At 33.0% G+C, this 25087-nt stretch overlaps 2 protein-coding genes and 1 long non-coding RNA gene across 7 annotated transcripts in view; 2 read left to right on the forward strand and 1 right to left on the reverse strand.

The window, feature by feature from the left end:
• Window positions 1-4572: 4572 nt before the first annotated feature.
• Window positions 4573-6269, forward strand: LOC124536833. 2 transcript variants are annotated; one of them, XR_006966906.1, is made up of 2 exons: window positions 4573-4770; window positions 5553-6269. XR_006966906.1 is itself a non-coding variant. In XM_047113458.1 (2 exons), exons 1-2 carry the CDS (start codon window positions 4622-4624, stop codon window positions 6200-6202), a joined length of 783 nt encoding a protein of 260 aa, XP_046969414.1. In that variant the 5' UTR covers window positions 4573-4621; the 3' UTR covers window positions 6203-6269. The 2 variants fall into 2 exon arrangements, 1 of the variants encoding a protein (XP_046969414.1); XM_047113458.1 differs by having other exon boundaries at window positions 4573-4754.
• Window positions 6270-7712: 1443 nt separating this feature from the next.
• Window positions 7713-25031, forward strand: LOC124536735. The gene is made up of 5 exons (XR_006966899.1): window positions 7713-7862; window positions 7974-8199; window positions 8454-8618; window positions 23421-23874; window positions 24774-25031. It is a non-coding gene; the product is annotated as an uncharacterized LOC124536735 (long non-coding RNA).
• Window positions 19987-25087, reverse strand: part of LOC124536734 (potassium voltage-gated channel protein Shaw-like) — a 129291-nt gene continuing 124190 nt past the window's right edge. Inside the window, exons 8-10 of one of the 4 annotated variants that reach the window (XM_047113315.1) lie at window positions 24708-24833; window positions 23180-23274; window positions 22227-22314 (exon numbers count right to left, since the gene is read on the reverse strand). In XM_047113315.1, coding sequence (XP_046969271.1) covers window positions 23195-23274; window positions 24708-24833 — 206 coding nt within the window. In that variant the 3' untranslated portion in view covers window positions 22227-22314; window positions 23180-23194. Of the gene's footprint in view, window positions 22315-22892; window positions 23275-23740; window positions 23840-24707; window positions 24834-25087 lie in introns of those variants that run through there. The other 3 variants (XM_047113312.1, XM_047113313.1, XM_047113314.1) reach the window with 3 other exon arrangements.

The raw sequence follows: 25087 nt of genomic DNA on the forward strand, positions 1-25087 counted from the left end.
TCAGGGAATCTAGATTAAAATAAAAATCATCATTTTAATTGGGATAATTGTGGATAAAATTCCGATTACCAAAATGGAGATCACAATGCGTTCATCATTTTAAACGAGATGGTCAAAGGACATGTAAGATCTAAACTTCTGCATGCAACCAAATGGTATATATCGATGACGTCACTGCTTTCATAGAGCTGCATAATTTGTGTTTAAAATTGACCATTTGCGGTAATAATATGGAAGTCAAAACGCGGTTCCACCAGCTCTTATTGGAGCTGAGTGATGATATAAGGTAACCCTCCCTTAGTGGAAAGAAGGCCTCACCTGTTCAAAGGGCTAAACGAACATTTACTTTATTATTTTTTAATACAATTTAGCAAAGACGACTGACAATGTTTTTATACGTATAGTTCTGAGCGGAAGCAGACAACGTGTTCCAAGTCATAAAGTTGCTAATCACACTTAGATAAGTGCCATTGAATTATCAGTCTTATTGCACCAGCACAAGAGCTACGTGTTCTCCTGCGGTATTTCTAAAACCTTTTACCGAAGAAAAACAGAAGAGTTGACGTGAATCGTTACTGTTAAACGACACGATATTATGTATACCATGTGTTTTTAGTGTATCGCCTATATATTTTCATATGAATGTGTGAGTAAAATGGTTTTGTGTTAAGTTAAATTATTTTATTATTCAACCCTACATACATACTTTTCTGTATAGATCCATTCTGGTTTAGGAGCTGAGATGGCCCAGTGGTTAGAACGCGTGCATCTTAACCGATGATTTCGGGTTCAAACCCAGGCAGGCGCCACTATATATTTGAATTTAATTGTGTTTCATCTCGTGCTCAGCGCTGAAGGAAAAAATCGTGAGGAAACTTGCATGTGTCTAATTTCATATATATTCTGATACAACTGTAATCCACCAATACACATTGGAACAGCGTTGTGGAATATGTTCCAAACCCTCTCCTCAATGCGAGAGGAGGCCTTAGCCAGTTACTTTTGAATTTACCAGCCTGTTACTTTACTTACTTTACTTTTATAGATCCGTTCACACACGAAGACTCACACTTGTTTGCATGTATCTCTTACTTTCAAGATGTCTTAGTGTGCTTAATGAAATAAAAATTAGATTACATTTGTTAATAAACATCCATGATGTAACTTCGACGTGCGCCTTCGTGTATGACTAGAACCTTAATCCTGGCTGGCTGGTAGATAATGCTTTAAGACCAACTTTTCCATATTTATTGGTGTAATTGCAATAAAGCATTTAAATGTCTATTTTCACTTTGTATGCTAATTAACCTTTCGAGAATATCTCAAGGTTGTCAACTTTTGAGATTTCTACTTTATTCGAATAAATTATTTAAAATTATATTAGAGTATGATGCTTGTGCTCCATTACATATTTGCAGCCAAGCAAAAAGCATGTTTTATTGGCTGCAAAATTAAACCAACAGCAACCATTAAATCTTATTTAGCACCATTATGGTATTCTTCATGACAGCATGGATTTACGAAGTGAAATGTTACAACCCCATAGCCACGGTCGTTAATTTTGGAACCTTTCAAACCGGAACACATCGATAAAAAATAATTGTTTTCGGCTTTCCGTTCTGATCGATCGATCACGTAAGTCAATGTAAAGGGAACAGTCAATAACGCAGGACGTGTTATATGAGGCCACCTCATAATACGACTGGAAAGAATTTAAGCACAGGACTAACGTATTTACGTGCCTTACGAGACACGAGAGTGTACAAAAGAAGCCATATTATGATTGATTGATAATTCCAATTTCCAGGCTCCGGGCAGATCTTGAGAAGTCTTCAATAAAAAAAACCAATAACTTTTTATTGACATGGGCTTCGAACCCAAGACCTTAAGTTCTGCAGTCTTGTACTGAGTTACTAAACCAAAGAGAATGTAACCGAAATGCAGAATGAGTAAGTAGTATCTACTCAAATGGGTTTACACAAAGCCCTTAAAAAAGTAAATATAATAAAAAATGGTTTATTTACAGCAAACATAGTCTATTATTATACATCTTTATTATGTCTTTCAGACGTGAGATCAAACAGCGGGTATTATAATCTCTTTGATGATAACCGACGAGCACTTGATATTTTTGGAGTAGCGTTTAATATTGACAGGAGGAAAAATTGAAATCATATTTAGAGGTAAATGTCTTATACAGTCTTGTAGTTAAATAAATAAATATTAGACAACATCACATACATTACTCTGATCCCAATGTAAGTAGCTGAAGCACTTGTGTTATGGAAATCAGAAGTAACGACGGTACCACCAACACCCAGACCCAAGACAACATAGAAAACTAATGGTAATTACATAGACTCGGCCGGGAATCGAACCCGGGACCTCAGAGTGTGGTACCCATGAAAACCGGTGTACACACCACTCGACCATGGAGGTCGTCAGATTCAGATCAGTCTTATATGAGTTTTTCATTCATATTTGCTTCCTTTTTTGTAGCAGTTAGTGCCGGATCCAAATACATCTACGCTTTAGCAGTTCAGTGATAAAACATACATAAATAATTTTTATTTATTATAATTATGTCACGTTGGCAGCGGCTTTATATTTTTTTTCTTTAGTTGTGGTAGTTTTTTATTTCATCTAAAAAGATAGTTACCACCACAAACATATATACTTATAGTAATGCACAACGCACACATATGTAATAATAAATAATTCAAAGCATGATTTTCTAAGCGATGAAAAATTCATCGCGTTTTTTTAAAGTAACTGATAACGGAAACAATTTTATTAAAAAGTCGACCCAGATAGAATCTGCAACACGAAACGTCGATGGTCGCACTTCATAAAAATAGAGTGAATCTTTTTTTTTTGCCTTAAAGCTCGTTTTAATTTATTTAGCTAGAGCTTTTAATGGACCGTTGTTCGCGACTAAATAACAAGTCATTGCATTATTTTCTTTTTCATTAAACATTTATCTAGTTACATTGTTAAGGCCGATTATGATGTAATTGTAACGCCGATTTCTATCTTGATACTTATTTATTTAGAGTTAAAAATGATGTGATGAGTGTGTTTTACATTCAAAATTGACCATGAATTTTGAAATTCAACGAGCCAAAATCATTGTTATTTCAAAACATTTAAAATATCAGAAAAGTTAACTTATCTTACGTTTTGAAACAGGAACGCATTTCTCATACGTTTCATAGTGTTTAGACTATGTTTTATAGACTAACTTTATACTGGACTAAGCGTTGATTTTTCTTATATTTTATAAAAAAATGTATCATTGATTTTAATTAATTTAATTACTTGGTGGTAGGGCTTTGTGCAAGCCCGTCTGGGTAGGTACCACCCACTTATCAGTTATTCTACCGCCAAATAACAGTATTCAGTATTGTCGTGTTCCGGTTTGAAGGGTGAGTGAGCCAGTGTAACCACAGGCACAAGGGACATAGAATCTTAGTTCCCAAGGTTGGTGGCGCATTGACGATGTAAGGAATAGATAATATTTCTTACGGCGTCATTGTCTATGGGTGATGGTGACCACTTACCATCAGGTGGCCCATATGCTCGACCGCCAACCTATACCATAGAAAAAAAATTGTATAATTATATATAGACATTTTTTTCGATACACTCTATTGATAATAGAGCAATGGTTTTTCATAATCCTAGCATCAATCTTAATTTGTGGGGATAAATAGGATACTATTGTTTCATAATATACGTATATACATAGAATATTGTAATTGTAAGTGTAACAGCCTGGCCAAGGGAAATTCGCCGACGCGAATATTCGTGCGGTGCGAACGGCGAAGCGTCTTGCGAATGAAACAAACGTATAGCAATGTACAAAGCATGCCTCGCGCAGCGGCGACCGGCGAAGCGACCAGCGAATTGTACCGAGATAATAGCGCGCGCGACTTGCGGTGCGATCGGCGAGCTAAACAAATCTATGAATCTGCATGGCGCACGCCACGGTTTCGGCGGTAGTCGCGGCGAATTGGTGCCGTTATCAAAAGAGTTTAGTTTCTCTCGCGGCGAAAAAATGAACACAGGGATTTTTTAGCTGAAATACCCAGACCAGCTATCTGGAAGTCTGGTCATCAACGGCATAAATTTAAACATGACGTAGTGAAGAGATTGTAGGAAGAAACAATAAGTATATTTCCGTCCATGTCCCGATTTTTATTCAAATCATACACTCCACAATCTGTTCCAAATATTAGGTCTTGTACCAAAACACGATTACTTCCTAAGCAATATCGAGATAATTTCGATAAAGACATTTCGCCATCGAACTTCCTCACTGGTCGCGACGGCGAACGTCACCGTCCGTGGTCTGCAAACGGTGCCGCGCGAATTGTCGATTCGCCGTTCGCTCCGCCGATCTCCGTAGCCAGGCCGTAACAACGTTGCGTTTCATGCACGGAGCGTCAACAATTCTGGCCATAAGTTGTCGTATCGATACGCTCCGTGCGTGGAACGCGGCGTTGCCAAACCGCCTGCTGATGCTGAAACAATTCCAAACCCTTTATAAACGCGTTGCCGCTTGTCTTTCCACTTTGTGTCCATCCGTGCAACAAGACACATTTGCGTATTCAATGTTAAAATGGAGGATAAAGAACTAATTGAATGTGTCCGCAAATACGAATTTATATATAATTTAAAACATCCCAAATATGTGGATGATGTCAAGAAACGAGTAGCTTGGAAGGAAATTGGGGAGCAACTAAAACAACCCCGTGAGTTTTTAGTATTGTTAGTATTTAAATCGATATATTTCTTGTCATAGATGCCTCAATATAAATAATTTTACTTTAATGCATGCCCATTTTTGTGTCTTAGATTAAAATATGTTAATCTGGAGTGACCACTCGAGCTGTGATTGGTGATGAGTGATGAGTCAACCTTTAATTGTGATGTATTAGTGAATATAACAAATTTGTAAATAAATGTCATCCATATATATAAAAAAATTGGACTGTCCATTTGTAATATTAAAATAGCCCTTTTTTACTCAATGTATATGTATGTAAAAATACTTTTAGTATTATTTGTACTTTTAGTATTTTTGTGTTTGAGTATTTAATGATGTGTATTTTTTATGCTGTTGGTTGGCTGACGAGCCATTTGATGGTAAGTGGTCACTACCGCCATTAGACAATGGCGCCATAAGAAACATTAACCATTCCTTTTCAATTCAAACCCAAAAAGAAATCCATAATTATTTTTAAAGGAAAATCTGCTAATAAAACCTCTGTTTTGTTTACCGTTGATGTTTTCATCAGGATTATTGAACATAAAAATGGATGAAATCTTTAAAGTATATGAAAACTTTTTGGAAATCATAAACTGTTATCCATATTATATCGTACCGGATATGGGCGTAGAGATAATTTATAACTGTATATAAGACTGGTAATTAGAAAAACTATTCTTAACGTTTAATCTATGTTATATATTATTGCTTTTTATAACCCATATTGAAGTCATATGTAACATTGATGTGCCATTAATTAGTTTCAAATTTGATTTTACAGCTGTTTCTTGTAAACGAAGGTGGCATTGCCTTAAATACGCATATAGGAGGGCTTTGAATAGAAAAAAGGAAAAAACATACAAAAATATAAAACAATGGAAATATGAAAAGGAAATGGCGTTTGTGGCTCCTTTTTTAGTGACAAGAAATAATCAAGATTCCATCGAAACTACAAGCGATGATAAAGTATCTGAAAATGATGAGATTCTTGACATAGAATCCAATGCTTCAGAAAATGTCAACACTGATACTGAAACGGACTACAGCCTTGCGAGTAATGCTAATAGTACTAAAATATCAAACGATTCTCTACAAAATGAGTCACAGCAAATACAATATACTAAGAAATCAATAGCAGAGCTAGCAGCATCTATTATATTAATGGCAAAATTGCTTGATGACCGAAACAAACTCAGGTCTAGAGGATATGACGAGTTGGATCGCTTTTTTTTAAACATTTCTGATACTGTTAAGAAATTCTCACCGTACGAACAAGCAGTGGCAAAAAAAGAGACATTTTCTTTGATATCAGAAATGGAATTACAACACCTTGCTCCATCTAGTTCATCATACGCCTCTACGTCATCTACGTCATCCCCGCAATCAGCAAGTAGCAGAGTAACGCCAATACCGACAAGTCCTGACAATTGAAATGATCAAACACAGCATTTTGTTCATAAATTTAATACACATAAGTAAAATAAATGTATATAAACAAGTTTGTATTTCTCTTACCGTAGATTTGCTCCAAGTTTTTTTGGTTTGGCACTTCCTCTAAGTATTATTTCTTATAGTGACATTATTCTCATACTCATTTCATTAAATTTTGATGATGCCATTAATCAAGTAGATGTCTGAATAACGTCTAGTACTCTTTCCAAATTTTATTATTTACAACAGTTTGTGTGTGTGTGTGCGCGTGCGTAAAAAAAAGTAAAGTAAAGTAACAGCCTGTAAATTTCCCACTGCTGAGATAAGGCCTCCTCTTCCATTAAGGAGAGAGATTGGAACATATTCCACCACGCTGTTCCAATGCGGGTTGGTGGAATGCACATGTGACAGAATTTCGATGAAATTAGACACATGCAGGTTTCCTCACGATGTTTTCCTTCACCGCCGAGCACGAGATGAATTATAAACACAATTAAGCACATATATATAGTGGTGCTTGCCTGGGTTTGAACCCGCAATCATCAGTTAAGATGCACGTGTTCTAACCACTGGGCCATCTCAGCTCGTAGCAGCGCGTGCGTGCTTGCGTATAATATTCTCTCTGCCTACCAGACGAATATGCCTCACACAAAAATACATGTGTTGCGGATTGATAAGCGGATGAATTGGTCACTAAAACTGTTAGACACGGCCAAGATATGCCGTTGATATCTGAAGTACATATTAGTCTAGTACATAGCAGCCCAAGTTATACTTGCTTACGTTCCTGATACGTTCATAGTTCATAGTGCGGGTGATGGTATGATTCGGTGTAGGGGCCAGAATTCTTTTTAAAAATTCTTCATCATACCATTACAATTTTTGGGATACACGCACCAAAAAGCGTGCTACCGCAAATGAAAACCGTTTCAACATTTCACGAATACAGTTACGTAAAGTTAATAATAATAATAATAAAGATTTATTGGTCAAGTTGCACTACAACACAATAACAATCTTATTCACATATAAAACAGTATAAAAAAACACAATAAATTAAAATTACACAAAAAAAAAAAAAATATTATAATAGAAAAATGGAAGAAAAAAAAAATTGTGCTGCAGTAATACAATACCAAATGGAGATTCGCTCAGTAAAAGAAGAAGCATCAATGATGCTTCTAAACTGATTTTCAGCGGTCTCCAGAAGGTATGCGCTGACAGCTGTGACACAAAAAAAAATAGTAATAAAAGTAATACAAAGCAAATCTAAACACTAAAAACAAGCAAAAAAAACTTCTTACAATAATATAACGAAAGGAATTTAAAAAAAATAATAATAAAATGATAACAATAATAACAATAAACAGTCCTAGCGGAACGCTGTGCGAGTGAGATATCTACATGAGATAGAAGCAACTAAACGGCAATTTTAATGTTAGAGAAAAAAATTATATATAACAATAACAATGTAGACTTAATGTTCCATCTCACTCTCAGTCTGAGCGTCACCTCTAGCGCTGAGCCGTCGTGCGTACTGCTCGTCCGCACTAAATAATTATAATCATCGTTGATTATAGGCACAACTTGTAATTAAAAATAAAATAGCAACAATGACAAGTAATAGGAAAAAAAAAAAAGAAAAACAGACATCGCAATGGTAAGTCAATATTTTTTTGGATTACATATGATAAGATCATAACTTCGGCTTTTCAGTTGTATTATATTTCTCTGGTCCAAGTCCTTTACTTTATATTTATTTATATTCTAGGCTCTCGAGTGTAAGTGATCAAAAACAATACTATACGGAGAATACTAATGTTAGACAGAAAGTTAACGCCAAGAAAATTTAAACCTGGAAGTATAACATTTAATATCCAATACAAAAAAAATAAATTGGAGTCGGAGATTGTGTTTAAAACTACAATAATAACAACAACCGGTCACCGAGCGCTGGCATGACTCATTCCAAGTGCTATCGGGCCGCAAACAGATAGGTACCTACTCTTACTATTAATCGTATTCCTAAAGTAAACTAAACATACTTAGTGTATTATAATAATTACATTCTGTTAAAATTTATTTTCATAATTTATATCAATTTTTAAATACTGAATACCTACACACGAGTACATACTATAACATAACATATATATATATATATATATATATATATATATATATATATATATATATATATATATATATATATATATATGTGTATATATATATATGTTGAAATTGTTTTCAGGTCCCGCAAAGGAGGTGGAAGATCATTCCAGCACTTGGTGGCGTTATACCTGAAGCTGCCTCGGAACGCTGCAGTTCTGTGCTGGGGCATTTTTAGCATAAAAAGTGACGCTCGCGTGACATGTTCATTACTGTTCCTTTTTAACCATTGTAGTTTGTGGTATAGGTAAGGAGGAATCTGATATTTAATAACACCAAAAAGTAACGATGCAAAGTGTAGTTGTCTACGATAATTCATTTTTAAAATATTGGCACTATTTAGAAAAGGCGTAACATGAGTACGAGGTGGAATATTGAAACAGTACCGTGCGCATGCATTCTGCACTCGCTGTATTACCTTTTTAGTGCGTGCAAGTAAGCGGGGCCCTATAACTGCGTCAGCGTAGTTAAACTTAGACAAAATTAAGGCCTCGCATAGTTTGATACGGACATTCGTTGAAATTGAGTCTCTTATACGATAAAGGATCTTTAATCTATAAAAACAAGTTTTAGATATATTATTTATATGATTTTCAAAGCGAAGTCTTTCGTCCATTAGTACACCTAGATTACGTGCCTCGGTTACCCTTTCAATATGTTCACCTCTTATCTCTACTTTAGGGTTATAAATGTTAACTAATTGTATTTGACGATCTGTGCCAAAAATCATGTATTTTGTCTTGGCCGCATTTATAGTCAAAGTGTTTGACTCCGACCATTTGGAGATACGGTCTAAGTCCTGCCCAAGCTTGTGCAAAGCTAAACTTATCTCACTTGGTTTAAATTATATATACAATTGTATATCGTCCGCGTACATCTGAAATTTACAATTCTCTATTTTGTTTACTATGTCTGATATGTAGATTATAAAAAGAATAGGGCCCAAGATGGATCCCTGCGGTACGCCCCTGTTTACCTGGCTACAGACAGATTTATCAGCATTACCATCCTCACGTCCTATTTCTACATATTGAGTGCGATCGGACATATAACTTTTGAACCACTCTACAGCTTCTGAGCTAAAACCATAGTATGCTAATTTTGAAAGTTACTATGTGTTAGTGGATTATTATAAAATAGCACTGCAAAAATACAACTATACCTTTTTTTTCTGTGATCATTTTTAACACTGTCGCATTATATATTTCGTTTCATTCTTTCAGGTCAAAAGTTTTACATAACAGATAATAATTTTATTCAAAAATATTTTCAGTTCCGCTGGGACTCTAGTATGTTTGAATTAAATAATATAGAATTAAGGAAAATCATACACAGAATATACAGTGTTAATATCTCATTTAAAATGTTTCTCTATTTAATCGTGTGATACAGAGTTAGGTTGGGTTCATTTCGGCAATTCATATATGTCATCGTGTCAAGCGGTTTCCAAGATTAATGATCTTCCAGAAGGCGACGAAGAAACCCGCCCAAAACGTATGTGTTTTCGGAACACCAAAAATCTTATCAAATTAAAACCACAATGGTAGAGCCTCATAATCCATTTGTCAATTGAGGCTTAGGGGCCAGGTGTGCTAAAATTGGGAAACGTTATATATAAATATTTCTCTTTGTCTAGGGCGGTGGACCTTATATATGTATGCAGCTAATAAATCTAAATAAAATTGCGTTGTAATAGATAAAATATAATATAGGAAGTTAGATGGAAGGGGAATCTGGACTTGAAAATAGCATTGCTTAATAGTTAACATTCTCTAATAGTTACGGATTGTCTGGGTAGGTATAGTACAACACAACTTAGATGTAGCATCGGCAAAACCAATAGAAATAGCCCCCTAACGCGGAATTCAACACTATTCAACGCTATAGATTCTCGTGTCATGACGTATAAATTGAAGAGTATATGAGGTCATATGATATTGCAAGTTATTACATCTGTGTAAAGATCATATTCACAAAAGAAATAATTATTGATAATTTGGGAGAGCGTAGTTAATTCGGATGTGATCGTTTTTACGAATTAGCCGATGCTACATCTAAGTTGTGTTGTACCACCCACTCATCAGCTACTCTACTGTTAAATCGCAATACTTAGTATCATTGTTTTCCAGTTTGAAGATTGAGTAAGCTAGTGTAATTGAAGGCACGAACATTTTAATATTCAAGAGAGGTGTCGCATTACTTGTCTTAAATATAAGACATCATTTATATTTCTGACAGTGCCAATGTTCTTATGTCTTTAACGATGATCAATTAAAATCTATTGGTAGTCTGCCTACATATATCTTAAATTTTTTTTTTTCATTTCAAATCAATTTTATTCAAGTAAACTTCACAATGAAGCGTTTTTGAATCGTCAATAATCAAATACTACCACCGTTTCGGAAAGCAGCTTCTAGCGAGAAGAAACGGCAAGAAACTCGCATAGTTGCTCTTTTCAAATAAACACATTTACAATGCTGTTATTGACAGTAATTAGCGTCCTATGATGGAACCCGAGCCTAACTCCAGGCGTTTCTCTCTAAAAAGTACTCTTTTAATGAATAGTATGATTTATTTATTAATTTAGTCTTAATAATATTTTTAAATTTTGAAAATGGTAAATTGATTATATTTTCCGGTATCTTATTATATATGCGTATACCATTGCCCAAAAACGTTCTATTTACCGTATGCAAACGGAAACTGGGCGTTACAAGTTTATTCTTATTTCTTGTATTAATAGTATGTACATCAGCATAGATAGAATAATTTTTAATATTCTTTTGTATAAAGATTATATTATCATAAATATATTGTGAAACAGCCGTTAATGCACCTATTTCTTTAAATTTCTCGCGTAATGATGTCCTGGAGCTAATATTGTAAATAGATCGGATAGCTCTTTTCTGTAGAATAAAAACAACTTCAATCTCTGCTGCATTACCCCATAACAACATTCCATATGACATAATACTGTGAAAATTACTAAAATAAACTAGTCTAGCAGTACTTATGTCCGTGTATGATGGAACCCGAGCCTAACTCCAGGCGTTTCTCTCTAAAAAGTACTCTTTTAATGAATAGTATGATTTATTTATTAATTTAGTCTTAATAATATTTTTAAATTTTGAAAATGGTAAATTGATTATATTTTCCGGTATCTTATTATATATGCGTATACCATTGCTCAAAAACATTATATTTACCGTATGCAAACGGAAACTGGGCGTTACAAGTTTATTCTTATTTCTTGTATTAATAGTATGTACATCAGCATTGATAGAATAATTTTTAATATTCTTTTGTATAAAGATTATATTATCATAAATATATTGTGAAACAGCCGTTAATGCACCTATTTCTTTAAATTTCTCGCGTAATGATGTCCTGGAGCTAATATTGTAAATAGATCGGATAGCTCTTTTCTGTAGAATAAAAACAACTTCAATCTCTGCTGCATTACCCCATAACAACATTCCATATGACATAATACTGTGAAAATTACTAAAATAAACTAGTCTAGCAGTACTTATGTCCTAATTATTTTATTTTACTAATTATTTTTATTGCATAAATGGCACTACTTAGTTTTCTTGCCAGGGCATACAAATGGGTGCCCCACTGCAGTTTGGAGTCAAGAGTTATCCCTAAAAAGACCGTCGACTCAACAAACTCAAGCCTTTCATTTTGCAAAGTTATTGCAGAAGGATTTGATTTGACATTTGGCAAGGAAAACAAAACACATTTAGTCTTTTTAGCATTTAGTACTAAATTATTTATGTCAAACCAACCAAGAACCCGCGACAGAGCACTGCTTACAACTTCATAGTAGTTTATTATTCTATCAAGTTTAAAAATGAGGGATGTATCATCTGCAAACAGTACAATGTCGCAAGTATTTTTTACGAAATAAGATAAATCATTTATATATATTAAGAACAAGAGAGGTCCCAAAATTGAACCCTGTGGTACACCCATTTGCGCCACAGCGCCATTTGATTTTGTACCATTAACCACAACCTTCAAAACTCTTTCACTAAGGTTGGAGGAAATTAATTTCAATGCATGGGCCCCTGATACCATAATATTTAAGCTTTTCTAGGAGAATATCATGCCTAACGCAATCGAAAGCTTTTGATAAATCAAAAAAAAAACTCCAATAGCGTTTTGTGACTTTTCCCACGCATCATAAATGTGCTTAACAAATGCTACACCCGCAAGTCGAGCGACCCTTAGTAAAACCAAACTGTTGAGAATGCAATAGCTTATTCGAGTTAAAGTATAATAGCAATTGATTAAGCATGACTTTCTCAAAAATTTTACTTAATACTGGCAAAATAGAGATCGGTCTGTAATTGTTTGGATCATTTTTATCACCGGACTTAAATAATGGGATTACTGTACTTAATTTCAACATATCAGGAAAAATACCAGATTGTACACATTTATTAAAGATGATAGCTAAATAAGGAGCCAAGTCAACAATTACATTGTTAATAATTGTGACTGATGAATCCCATAGATCACTGTTTTTTTTCAGATTTAATGTTTTAAATATTTTTAATATTTCGTACGGAGTTATATTCTCAAATGAAAATTCTAACTCATTCTGGGGAACATAACATTTGAGTAGGTATAAAGCGTCATTAGGAGACGCATTAAGGCCTTTAGTAATATTCAGAGGAATATTAGAGAAATATTCTTCGAATTCATTGGCCACATCTACATCTTTGCCTACAATTTTGCCTTTTATACTAAGGGATAACTGCCCTGCATCAAACTTCAACCTACCTGTTTCCGAACTTATAATATCCCAAGTAGTTTTCATTTTATTATTAGATTTTAAGATTTTATTTTTAATATGCAACGAACGAGCTGTTTGACAAACTTGTTTAAATAACTTGGAATATTTTTTAACAAAATTGATAAATTTACAATCACGATTATATTTCTTAAGTTCATATAGCTCATACAATTTATTTCGACTTATATAGATACCGGTAGTGGCCCAGTCTGAGAACTGCATTTCATTGTTTTGATAAAAGGTTTTTAACTGAAATATTTTATTGAATTCGTTATTAATTACTTGTAAAATGATAATAATAAGAAGAAAATATATATCTCACCTTAAACCAAACAATAGCAATATATAGTTTTGATGGTATTACTAACAAATATATTTCATTAAAAAACCGTACTCTTTTCTTTAAAGGAACACAAACATACCGGGTATCCCCCGGTGTTGCAGATGACCATGGGCGGTGGTGATCACTTTCCATAAGATTAGCCTCCTGCTTGTTTGCCTCCTATAACTACAAAAAAATCACATTGGCATTTTAAAATGCCATGCTATAATAAAAAATAAATATTGAATACACTTTTTAAAAAGATTCGTATTTAGATATACATTATTTATATTAATTATTGAAAATAAACATTTTAATGTCTGTTTGATGAAGAGCCAAGATTGAAAGCGAATTTAAGTTGTAATGATAATTAATTGATAATGTCAATTAGGGTTCGTGAACTTAAAGAACCGAGATGGCCCAGTGATTAGAACACGTGCATCTTAAACGATGATTTCAAGTTCAAACCTAGGCAAGCACCACTATGTATGAGCTTAATTTGTCTTAATAATTCATCTTGTGCTCGGCGGTGAAGGAAAACTTCGTGAGGAAACCTGCATGTGTCTGATTTCATCGAAATTCTGACACATGTGCATTCCGCCAACCCGCATTGGAACAGCGCTGTGGAATATGTTCCAAACCCTTTTTTTAGTGGGAGAGGAGGCCTTAGCCCAGCAGTGGGCAATTTGCAGGCTATTACTGTCACTTTACTGTACTGTACTGAACTTAACTTAACTAAGGATTATTTAGCCTCAAAATAAAAAGGGAAACAGCATTACAAACATTAAGTTACAAAATTACTCTCCACTTTATACATTAAGAATTTCCTTTCGGCTCTCGGACTACGTCCATTGCCGCGCAATGAATAATAAATGAAGCACTCAACTTATTAGAAAAACGTTTAACTATTCCTAAGGTTGACCTTTTCTATAAAACATTACTAAGCGGTCACTTTTTGCCTTTAAATATAATTTATGTTTTATAATTGTCTAGCCTAGCATGTCTATGAACGATTAACAAATGTATATAAAAAAACGAACTAGGTATATTATAATAATTATTTCTTTATAAAAAAGTACTTGTACTCGGGACGCCCAGCAACCAACTTATCACTTGAAGTTTAATTATCCGAAGTTACAGCGCTTAAGTTAAGAGCGAGAGAGCTCGATCCTGCTTACTGTCGTGGGCGTAAGAGAAAGGGAAGCGAGACAAAATGGCGCCGTAACGTGTTACGTAACGCGTAATTGATAAGAAAATTTTATTTATGCTATTGGTTGTCGGACGAGCATATGGACCACCTGATGGTAAGTGGTCACTAGCGCCCAAAGACAATGGCTTTATATATTATATTTTTACATTTATAATATATATATTTTGCATAAGGCCTTGCATCACTGACGGTCCGATAGTTTTGCAAGGTTAAATAACAATAAAACAATCAAATATCGTAATAGTTACATTCTTATTTATAAATATTTACCACGTGTCTATAATATAACATATATTAAAAGATGTAGCATTATGTTAAAATCGTTGAAGCGAAAATCGTCGGCTATCGAATAAAGCTTTGGCTCCATTCAAGCAAATAGCAGTACTATAATGGATATTATCAGACGTTATAGTATGAAATATTTGAAGACCGTTAAAGTACCTATACAGCAGTATTCAATAGCCCATGGTATGTGTCCTTTAATAATATGACTAAGTTGTATTTAGGGATTAAGAAAATGGATACAATAGAAAGTAAAAATTAGCTTTTTTTATTTATTTATTTTATGTTATAGCGGGCAAACGATCAGGAGGCTCACCTAATGGAAAACGATCACCACCGCACATGGAAATCTGCAACTCCAATTTCAAATCGCAATCTCCGGGGGGCTTGCAGGTGTGTTGCTGGCATTTAAGGAAGGAGTACGCTCTTTTTTTGGAGGTTCCTAAATCGTATCGGTTCGGAAAAACCGCCGGCGAAAGCTGGTTCCACAGAGTGGTTGTGCAAGGTAAAAAATGTCTTAAAAATCGCGCTGTTGTGGATTTTCTGACATCAAGGTGTCCTAAGGTGAAATTCAGCGGCCGTGATTAATCCGAACAATTCCTCGGAACATTCTCCGTAAATAATTCGGTAGAAGATGCAGAGTGATCCAACATCTCTACGCAAAGCCAAGGGATCAAGCTGATCTCAAAGGGCTTGATCGTTGATAATTCGAGCCGCTCTGCGTTGGATACGGTCAAATAGAAGGAGCTGGTACTGGGGAGCACGCGCCCAGAGGTGAGAGCAGTATTCCATGTGGGGCCGAATTTGTGCCTTGTATAGTTTTAGGCGATGGGCGGACGTGAAATACTGTTTCGCCTTGCTGAGCACACCGAGCTTTTTTTGATGCCAATTTCGCCTTGCCTTCTAATTGACCGCGGATCTGAAGGAGGTTCGAAACATCGACGCCAAGTATTCCGATACTAGCTAAGGCGGCTATTGGAATGTTCTCAAACAGAGCGGATAACGCACAAACTTGTGTCTTATTGGGGTTGAAGTGGACTAGGTTTCGTCGGCCCCATTCCAAGACTTGGTTTAATGTCGTCTCGATATAAGACTCAAGTTTGTTCCGGTTCCGACTTAGTTTACTTAAAAAATCTGTTTGTTCCGGCTAATCTCTGGACTCTAACAATTGGGCCGATTTTGAGGGGACTTTCACTAGCAGATAACTGATATAATAAGTAACCTAGGTTTTTTTTGTTAAATTTAAACGCGTACAAGGTCGCGGGAACAGCTAGTGTACCATAAAACTGTAAATAACATTAGGTTGTAATCTATCTGTACCACTGAATTTTCGTGCGCTTAATTTGTGTTATGAAGGAAAATATCGCAAAGAAACCTGCATGTGACTAATTTCGACAAAATTCGATATGAAATTCGAATATGCTCCAAACCTACTCCCCAAAGAAAGGTGAGGCCTTAGCCTAACAGTTGCAAATTTACAAGCTGTTAATTATATGTAAATAATATCTTTTAGTATAATTTGATTCAAAGTAAAGTATATATGCATAAGAGACAAAGTTAGAGGATATGTTAATATCATATGTTTTTGTTCGAAAATAACTAAAATAATCCATTGTGAATGAATGAATATTCTTGGAACAATATATCATTATTATAAAAGCTATTAATTTAATCGGATAAAAAGTAATCCAATGGTAAAGGTCATCTGTGTGGCCACAATGAAAAAAATATATTAGGGTATTATCTATATCACGTGATGACAAATGCTTGTTTTAATATCGGGAAACATAGCGAAAACTATATCAATAATTATGAACACGGATGTTTCTCGTTGCAGTTATTAACGACAGAAATCAGTGAAATAGACACGTATTAAACTAATATTCCAAATTCAAATTTCATATTTTACTGTACAAATTCTTAACGGCCAGAAAAGAAAATGCGTTTTAAAAAAATATAGACTAAAAACTTTTTCACCTTATAATAAATAATCCATAATTCAATAAATTACTTAAAATATTTAGGAGCAGACTAAATAAAGTATAAAGGTTTTGTTTAATGTGTCAAGTGGAATACTTAACACATAAAAGTGACTTCTATATAAACATCAACTAATAAGTATACAAGAAAATAATTAGTTTTAAAAATTTGACATTAATATCCAATCACTAACGTTTAGACGTAGGTAGTGCGTTCATTTTTTTAGAAAGGGACCGCTCTTTCGCCTTGCGTACGCCAAAATGTACTGAATGTAGTAGGCATTACCAATACAATATTTAAAGACACAAATAGAATAAAAAATAATAATTCATAAATGAATTTTAATGACGTATCAAGTGAGTTTAGAACAGGCTGTTCCATTCATTTTCTTCGGTGGATACTGGATGCAAATTGAGATTAGAATTTCAACCAACTAATGCAGATAAGCTCAGTAGACATACTCGTAAGTCTGAGTTTAAAAAAAAAACTGGTTAATACATTATCCGGCTTCTTTCTTTACAACATATGAGTGCACCTACAATTCGTTAGACAATGGAAAAGTTACAGGATTATTAGAAAAGTTCACGATTAGTTTCGATGAAAGAAGTTGTGATCACATATTAAAAAAAAAGAAACATATTTAATTTTATGTTCTTGACGGTGTTCCTTTAAAATAATCAAGTTGAGTACTAATACATACGATATGGTTTGGAGAGTCTTCAATGATCTACTATTGATAATCGTTATTAACTTACAAGGATGAGCGGGAGACGATTTGTAAACACTAATTAAGAACCCAACGGGGTAAACTAGTATTGTGTTCTGTTCTGAAAGGTATGTGAGCTAGAGTAAGCAAAAGAGACACAACGGCTTAGTGACTATATGGCAAAGGTTGGTGGTGCATTGGCGATGATAAACAAAATACCAGCACCAATGTCTATATAGTGTATTCCAACCATATCAGGAGAAAAGCCAAATAAATAACATTCGATAGCTGGCAGATATCATCGGCGGAGAGCCTGTTAAATCTATAATATTACGTCGACGAAACTCTTATCGAAAATTTTGGAAGTAAAATTAAAGTGGAAATAACTGATTAAGTGCAATAATATTGTTTTATGAATACATATATATTAATCATGAACTGTTATTTGCACAATATAGCTCAGTTATTAGCGAAATGTATGAAAGAAAACTAAGTTTTGCTTATCTTACCTACTGCCATTAGAATAGGCTAAAGGTCATTGACACTTAACATCAGGTAGCATTTGACATAAAGTAAAAAAAGTAAAGTAACAGCCTGTAAATTTCCCACTGCTGGGCTAAGGCCTCCTCTCCCACTAACGAGAGGGTTTGGAACATATTCCACCACCCTGTTCCAATGCGGGTTGGTGAATTGCGCATGTGGCAGAATTTCAATGAAATTAGACACATGCAGGTTTCCTCATATTTTCCTTTACCGCCGAGCACCAGATGAATTATAAACACAATTAAGCACATATATAATGGTTCTTGCCTGGGTTTGAACCCGAAGTCATCGGTTAAGATGCACGACTTCTTACCACTGGGCCATCTGAGCATTTGACATCCAACTATCTATTTAAAAATGAACACGATCGTTCACTAATGACAAAAACTTTATGCAATATCAATAAAGGAAAGGTAATTGAAACACTCATATGATTTTAAAATATTTAATGAACAATATTTCAAATATGTTTTCGTATTGTTCAAAATTGTATAATATAATATAATGTATATAGAATGCTATACATTAAGATACAAGCCCTGTTTATTCTCTGTAAGCCTTAACCTACGCATAGTTGTGCGATAACCAAAGAAAAATTGGATAAAATTGTCATATAGACAACATAACTATTAGAACTGATCGATACAAAAAAAACAAACAAAAACTCGTTCGATAATTGTTTATTAACAACGCACGTTTCGAATTTATTATATGAAGTTAATTCTACGTCAAGCGGATATAAGTTTCTATATTATATAAATAGTAATTATATTGAATTTTGCAAAGTAATTTCATAAACACAATAATTTAAATTTCGAATTGCAATTTTTTTTAAACTAACTAAAATAAATATTCTTAGTGTTGCAATCGATTCTATATTCAAATAATTTATCGTTGTATTTCTGGCTTCTGACATTTGGAATTGTACGGAACGACGTGATCTATTCAGCGTGACATGTATTTATTATAACGATTCCGAATACCATTTTCGTACAATATGTATTATAAATATTCGTTATAACGAAACGATATCGATATTTCACGATAAATAATAAAGTGATGTTAATTTTTAACAATGGTCCGCTTAATTTATATATTTACAATAAAATAGCATTAACTTCATTATAGAAATTTAGCAAAATAAGCTTTAAATTTAAGAAGACACAGCACTAGGCGAAATAATATTTAACGTTACAACTTTTTTAATTTATCTCACTAATTGGTACAATGAATTTAGAATGACAAATTTTATGATAAATATCATATTTATATTTATGATAAATCATATTCGTGCTATACGTTTAAAATTATTGCATTTTATGCGACGTCTTAACATTATAAGAGAAATGTTTTATTATATTACATTTTAATAATCATTTAATCGAACACAAAAAGAAGAAAAAAAATTGACGTCAATTATTTCATAAGTTTTTATTTATCAAATGTGAAATGAACCAACATATGAATATTGATTTAAATCGTATAAGCGATATATCTATATATAAAAACATAATTATTATCGAATTCAATACGGATATATATTATTATTACATTAATGAGTAAGTAAAAGCTCATTTAACATTTGACAATTCTGTAATGATAAACACAGGATATATTTCTTAACATAGATTATACAGGATACAAGATTGGAAGCTATAAAAATGTTTATCGGAACAAAAAAATAATTTACACGACTAAAATATATTAGACAACAATCTCTAATATCTTTATAATATAGTTATAGACTTTTGTAAATGGACAGGTAATATCGAGAAACGGTTTAGTGGAATAATTCTATAATTTTAAAACATTTCATTGATAACTATCTAATACTTATAATAACATGATATTATATTCGCTATTATACACGTATAAAAATAATATAACACCAAGAATAAAAGAAAGTGCTGATGATATGTGTCTCTAGTGATTTTAGTAACTGTTGAAATATAAAATTATTAACGCTAAACTTTTTATTTACATCATTATTACTAAACAACTTATTTATTATTGGAGAGAAAAACGCTTGAATAGTAAATTAATCCTTATAAATTTGTCATAATTAATGCTTCAATTAAAAACATTTAATTACTGTGTGGCATATCTAACTATTTGTAGGTCTATAATGAACTGGCTTCATTTGCGGTTGACGTAAGTGAGCTACATACGTTTAATATGTCGTTACTGTAAGTGACATTTTAGCCGTAAATGTGTTATATTTGTCTAAATTATGGGCATATTCGTCAGAAAATTAATACAAATTTGACAATCGAAAATCATAAAATCACTAAGCAAGCGTTTTTCAGAACCGTCTCATGGACTTTTTACTATTCTAGTATGTATTTTGTTATGTTACGAATAAAATTTTGACTAGTATTCGTCCGCGTGGTCACCCATTTTAAACATACATATTACACGTACAATATATTTCAACTTGTATATGTATATAATTTATATGTGTATATGATGGTTTATCGGAAAAACAACAATCTCAATTTTATTGGTATAAAAGGACATTTTTGAAATTTACAATTTCAATCATTCTAAGTAATACTACCGAAATAAATATTGATTAGGAGGTGCTTAGATAAACCTGCTATCTTCTTTTATCGAATGGCAATTCAATGATAAATGAAAGAGAAAGCTATGTTTTACTAAACACCTGGTAATCAATATTTATAGGTAATTCCGTAATGTATAGACATCTACTTATTTACAATTAAGCTTTGACTAGTGGTCACAAAATAACATATAATCGATGATGCGAACGGTAAAACTTCCTCTGGATAATATTAGCTGAATAAATTCAAAGCACTACATACAAACTTCGCCTTTCAATATAGATTATATGTACACACAAACAGGTTAGCCGATTATTATATCGTCCTACATTATACCTGTAAGCATAGCTGATATAGATTCAAGAAACTGTGGTCGCAGCTCGCGGGTACGGGCGGCTTAATGTAAATTCTTTGGAATTTTTAGTATTCAGTTCTAAAGTACATTTAGAATATAATATTTCGTATTCAGATCATTTGTCCGTGTTTTATAAAAATGTTAACATGTGATCATAAGTAAACATACTTTCGCTTTAGGGTGGATCCACATCTGTTGGAATTTATTCTGAGCATTATTCAATAAAAGTCAGATTGACAGTAAACGATTTTATCTCACACGCACAATGGATATGTTAGTGTGCTGATCATGATGACTTTTAAAAGCAGCGTGTGTTCTTTCATTCGTCAGATCGTCCACCCTTAATATCAGTACACGTTTATCAAATGACATTTACAAGTAAGCTAAGGCAAATTAATATATTTAAGAAGTGATAAAGTCGTTATTTTTTATATTGATAGGTATTTTAAGATTGATATACCTTTTGTATTTAAAAAATATTTTAAATTCAACCTTAACTAAACTTAAGACTATCACGGCCTTTTATGCTTAATTTAATAAGTTTTTATTTTCTTTTAAAGTAACCGTAACTGCTAGTGATATTGGTAAATAAGAACAAATTCTTAGGAGCTGATTATTTTACACTTTCTCGATACAATGTTTATGATTTTTGATTAATCAAGCTTATACTAAGAATTTCAATTTAAATCAACGAACGTGCCATTCTCAAATTATTCTTAGCTCAATTGGTCTCTTCCACTAACTTATCATCAAAATTCGTTTATTATAATTTATTGATCATTAACGGTGCTTGTTATCCATTATGTAGATGCTGACGATTTTCGTTTTTCTATTTTATTATCCCGCAATTTTGTTTCATCAAGTGATTCTATTTTATGGCCTCGTAGTAGTGGAGTTCTAGCATCCGTCTTTTCTTCAATTTTATCAATATATTCATTGTTAAAATTATTAGCTTTGACAGTATTATCACTTTCTACGGAATCTTGTCTGGATTTGCTTTCTTCTTTACTGTCTTCTATTTTTTCAGTATGGTACGCCATGTTGTCGAAGCATTGTGCCGGGACTAAATTCACTGATTTCATCATTGGTAGTGCTATAGCGAGGGCTGGACTCATGTCTCGGGGACTTGGGGTTAGACGGGTGGCTACGGTTAGATCCATTCCCGGCATCAAACTTGCGACTGTTGGAAAGAATTATATTAAAACAATGTCTGTAGAATCTGTTTAATTAGACGAATATTAATTTATCAAAAAATTATAAAGTTTTTTTTTTAACATTAAAAATAATTCACACATTTAAAAGTTTGCATGCAGCAAACGTATGGCATAGCAAAAACTTTATGATATTGAAAATTATTTTTAGAATAACGAAGATACCGTACACAAAACGCATACATTTTTTTTTACAAATGAAACAAGCGTAATGAATATTTCTACACCATACCCATTTTACCATGACATCACAAAGACAACGAAACGTTGACACTTCCACTCAACAACGAGGACAAATATACATGTATCGCACATAAAGTACAGCATTTTACGAACAAACAAAAACTAAACGTGTGTAATTTTCATCCATGAAAACTATCGCATGTGAAGATTTAAATATCAAGATAAGTAAATTACGTTTATTTTTCGTATATATAACAAGCTACAATATTAGTTTTAAATTATAAAAGTAAAGTTTATTTATATTTTCATATATACTATAGCTTCTCAGTGAAATTCTTAAAGAAACAGTAAAATATTTCGGACTACGTCATTATCTAAATTGAGATAAACCTTTAGAAATGTAAAACAAAGCTAGATCTTTTGTGTTCTTTGTAAAGCTCTTTAATTTTAGTCTTGGTAAATAATATTGCGATAGTATTCATAAAATTAAATTATTTGTTAGTATTTATAACATCTCTGTGAGTGTTGTGTTCAGTACTCACTCTATGAACTGTTTAATTGTTAATTTTATTTACATTCAATTGTTTTCTTGTATTAGAAACGTTAATAGCATACATGTAATTATCATTCAACAGTTCCTATAGTAAGTACCATTTTATCGATTGTCTAAACTTGAACCGCCGTGTTGAGTTCTGCCTTGGTTTCTTGAGTTGAGTTACTAATAGTTGATGTTTTGAGGTGGTTGCCTGAAAGTATACTATAGTATAAATTTCTACCTCGTCTACAATAGTATAATTAGGATAAAATCAAATACATATTATCTGGTTGAAATGACCTATAATAACAAAATGTGTTTGTGATTTGTAATAGTTGAACTGAAATGTATTTTTAGTGAGGCATATAAGTTCATTATCGATGTTTGAGTAAATGATGATGACAATGGTAGTACACTATCTAAGGATTTCTACTACGTTAAAAATACAGGCGGCAAAGCATCTAAACTAACGAAGGCCCCACACAACATTTAAAATCCAACCTTCCGCTCTCATCGACGAGGCAATGGGACCTATGCTGGATCCGTGTGCTGCTTGAAGATGCCTTTGGTTTGTGCAATTGTGATGAATAATGATCATATTAGTGTGTTAGTATTGTATAACATTCCCATAAGCTAATTCCGTTTGTGCAGGCGACATAGTAAGCCCGTTCCCGGAGCCAGCCAGTGTGTCGCTTTTTAAAGCATATTTAAATTTTTTCTTTTGCAGTTGTTTGGTGTTGTTTGGATCATAGCCTCAAGCTCGCTACGATCACCATCTGTGGAGGATTACACCGCATAAGCAGTTAGTTATGTGAGTTCCTAAATATATTATACATTCGAAAGGACGTTATTAGCAAAATTTTGATGTGTATACTTTTTTATGTATAGTTGAAAAAAAATTTATTTTCAGCCGTTAAAGTCTGAGCGACTTTACAACGTGACGTTAAAATAGAGCGGATGTTATCTATTTTTGCTGAAACTCAATATAAATTAAATTGTACCAGAAGCCAATCTGACAGACTGAAAGTTGGGAAGGCTACATTGTTCCGCTTCCAGTTTAAAAGCTTAATATGTCTGAAAAATAAGAACAAAATATCACACAATTTGTTAAATTGCTTGTTTATTCTTAAACTTTTGAAAATTTACAATACCTTTATATAAAATGTTTTTGATCAAATGGTCAATATAATTAGCCAATCCAGTGACTAATAAAGTCCCCTCATTGAGATATTCTCATTTAGCGTGATAACTAATTAATTCTATACAATCATAATATTATAAAAAGACATTATCAGTTAATTCACTACTATTATTTAAAATAATCTCTTTATACATTTACATTGTAAATTTACTGAAAATGTCCTTTAGCGACTAAGTCATTAGTCAAGTTAGTATTGGTAACTGACTGGTGTTTTAGTTGAGTTATATTTTTGTTATGATATTAATAATGATTTGTTTGTAAATAATTTTGTATGCCAATTCTATCAATATTTATTTCTGTGAATAATAATTAATCATGATCTTTAAGTTTATATGTATTATTATCGATGCTGAATGTAATAGCTTTAATAGATTTGGTTTATAAATGAGATTTATTTAAATTATTTATATATTTGTCGCCATCAGTTCTGTCGATGTTCTTACCCATATTAGGTCCCATCATATCTTTAGGATGGTTTGTTTTAATGGCATTCATTCTTCTGTTCACAGCTTGCGGTCCCATACCTGGTGCTAAAGGTCCCGCAGGACCGCCTGGAACCCCTGGTGCACCTATCGACATTAATATATTATTAATAATATTCAGAATTTCAATGTACAATATATTTACATTAACTTGTAAAACAATGTATAATGTTATGTACTCCAAGGGAATTTCTACAGCTTTGGTCTTTTTAAGCGAAAACTATTGCCTCTCTAACATAATATGATAGCTTAGCAATCCAAAAATAAAGGAGATAATTTAACGTGCATCATAGTTTTTATGTGCTCATTGTCAATATATATTGCCCATTTTGAAACTCTGA

This window comes from Vanessa cardui, chromosome 17 (genome assembly GCF_905220365.1).
Source record: "Vanessa cardui chromosome 17, ilVanCard2.1, whole genome shotgun sequence".
Lineage (NCBI taxonomy): Eukaryota > Metazoa > Arthropoda > Insecta > Lepidoptera > Nymphalidae > Vanessa > Vanessa cardui.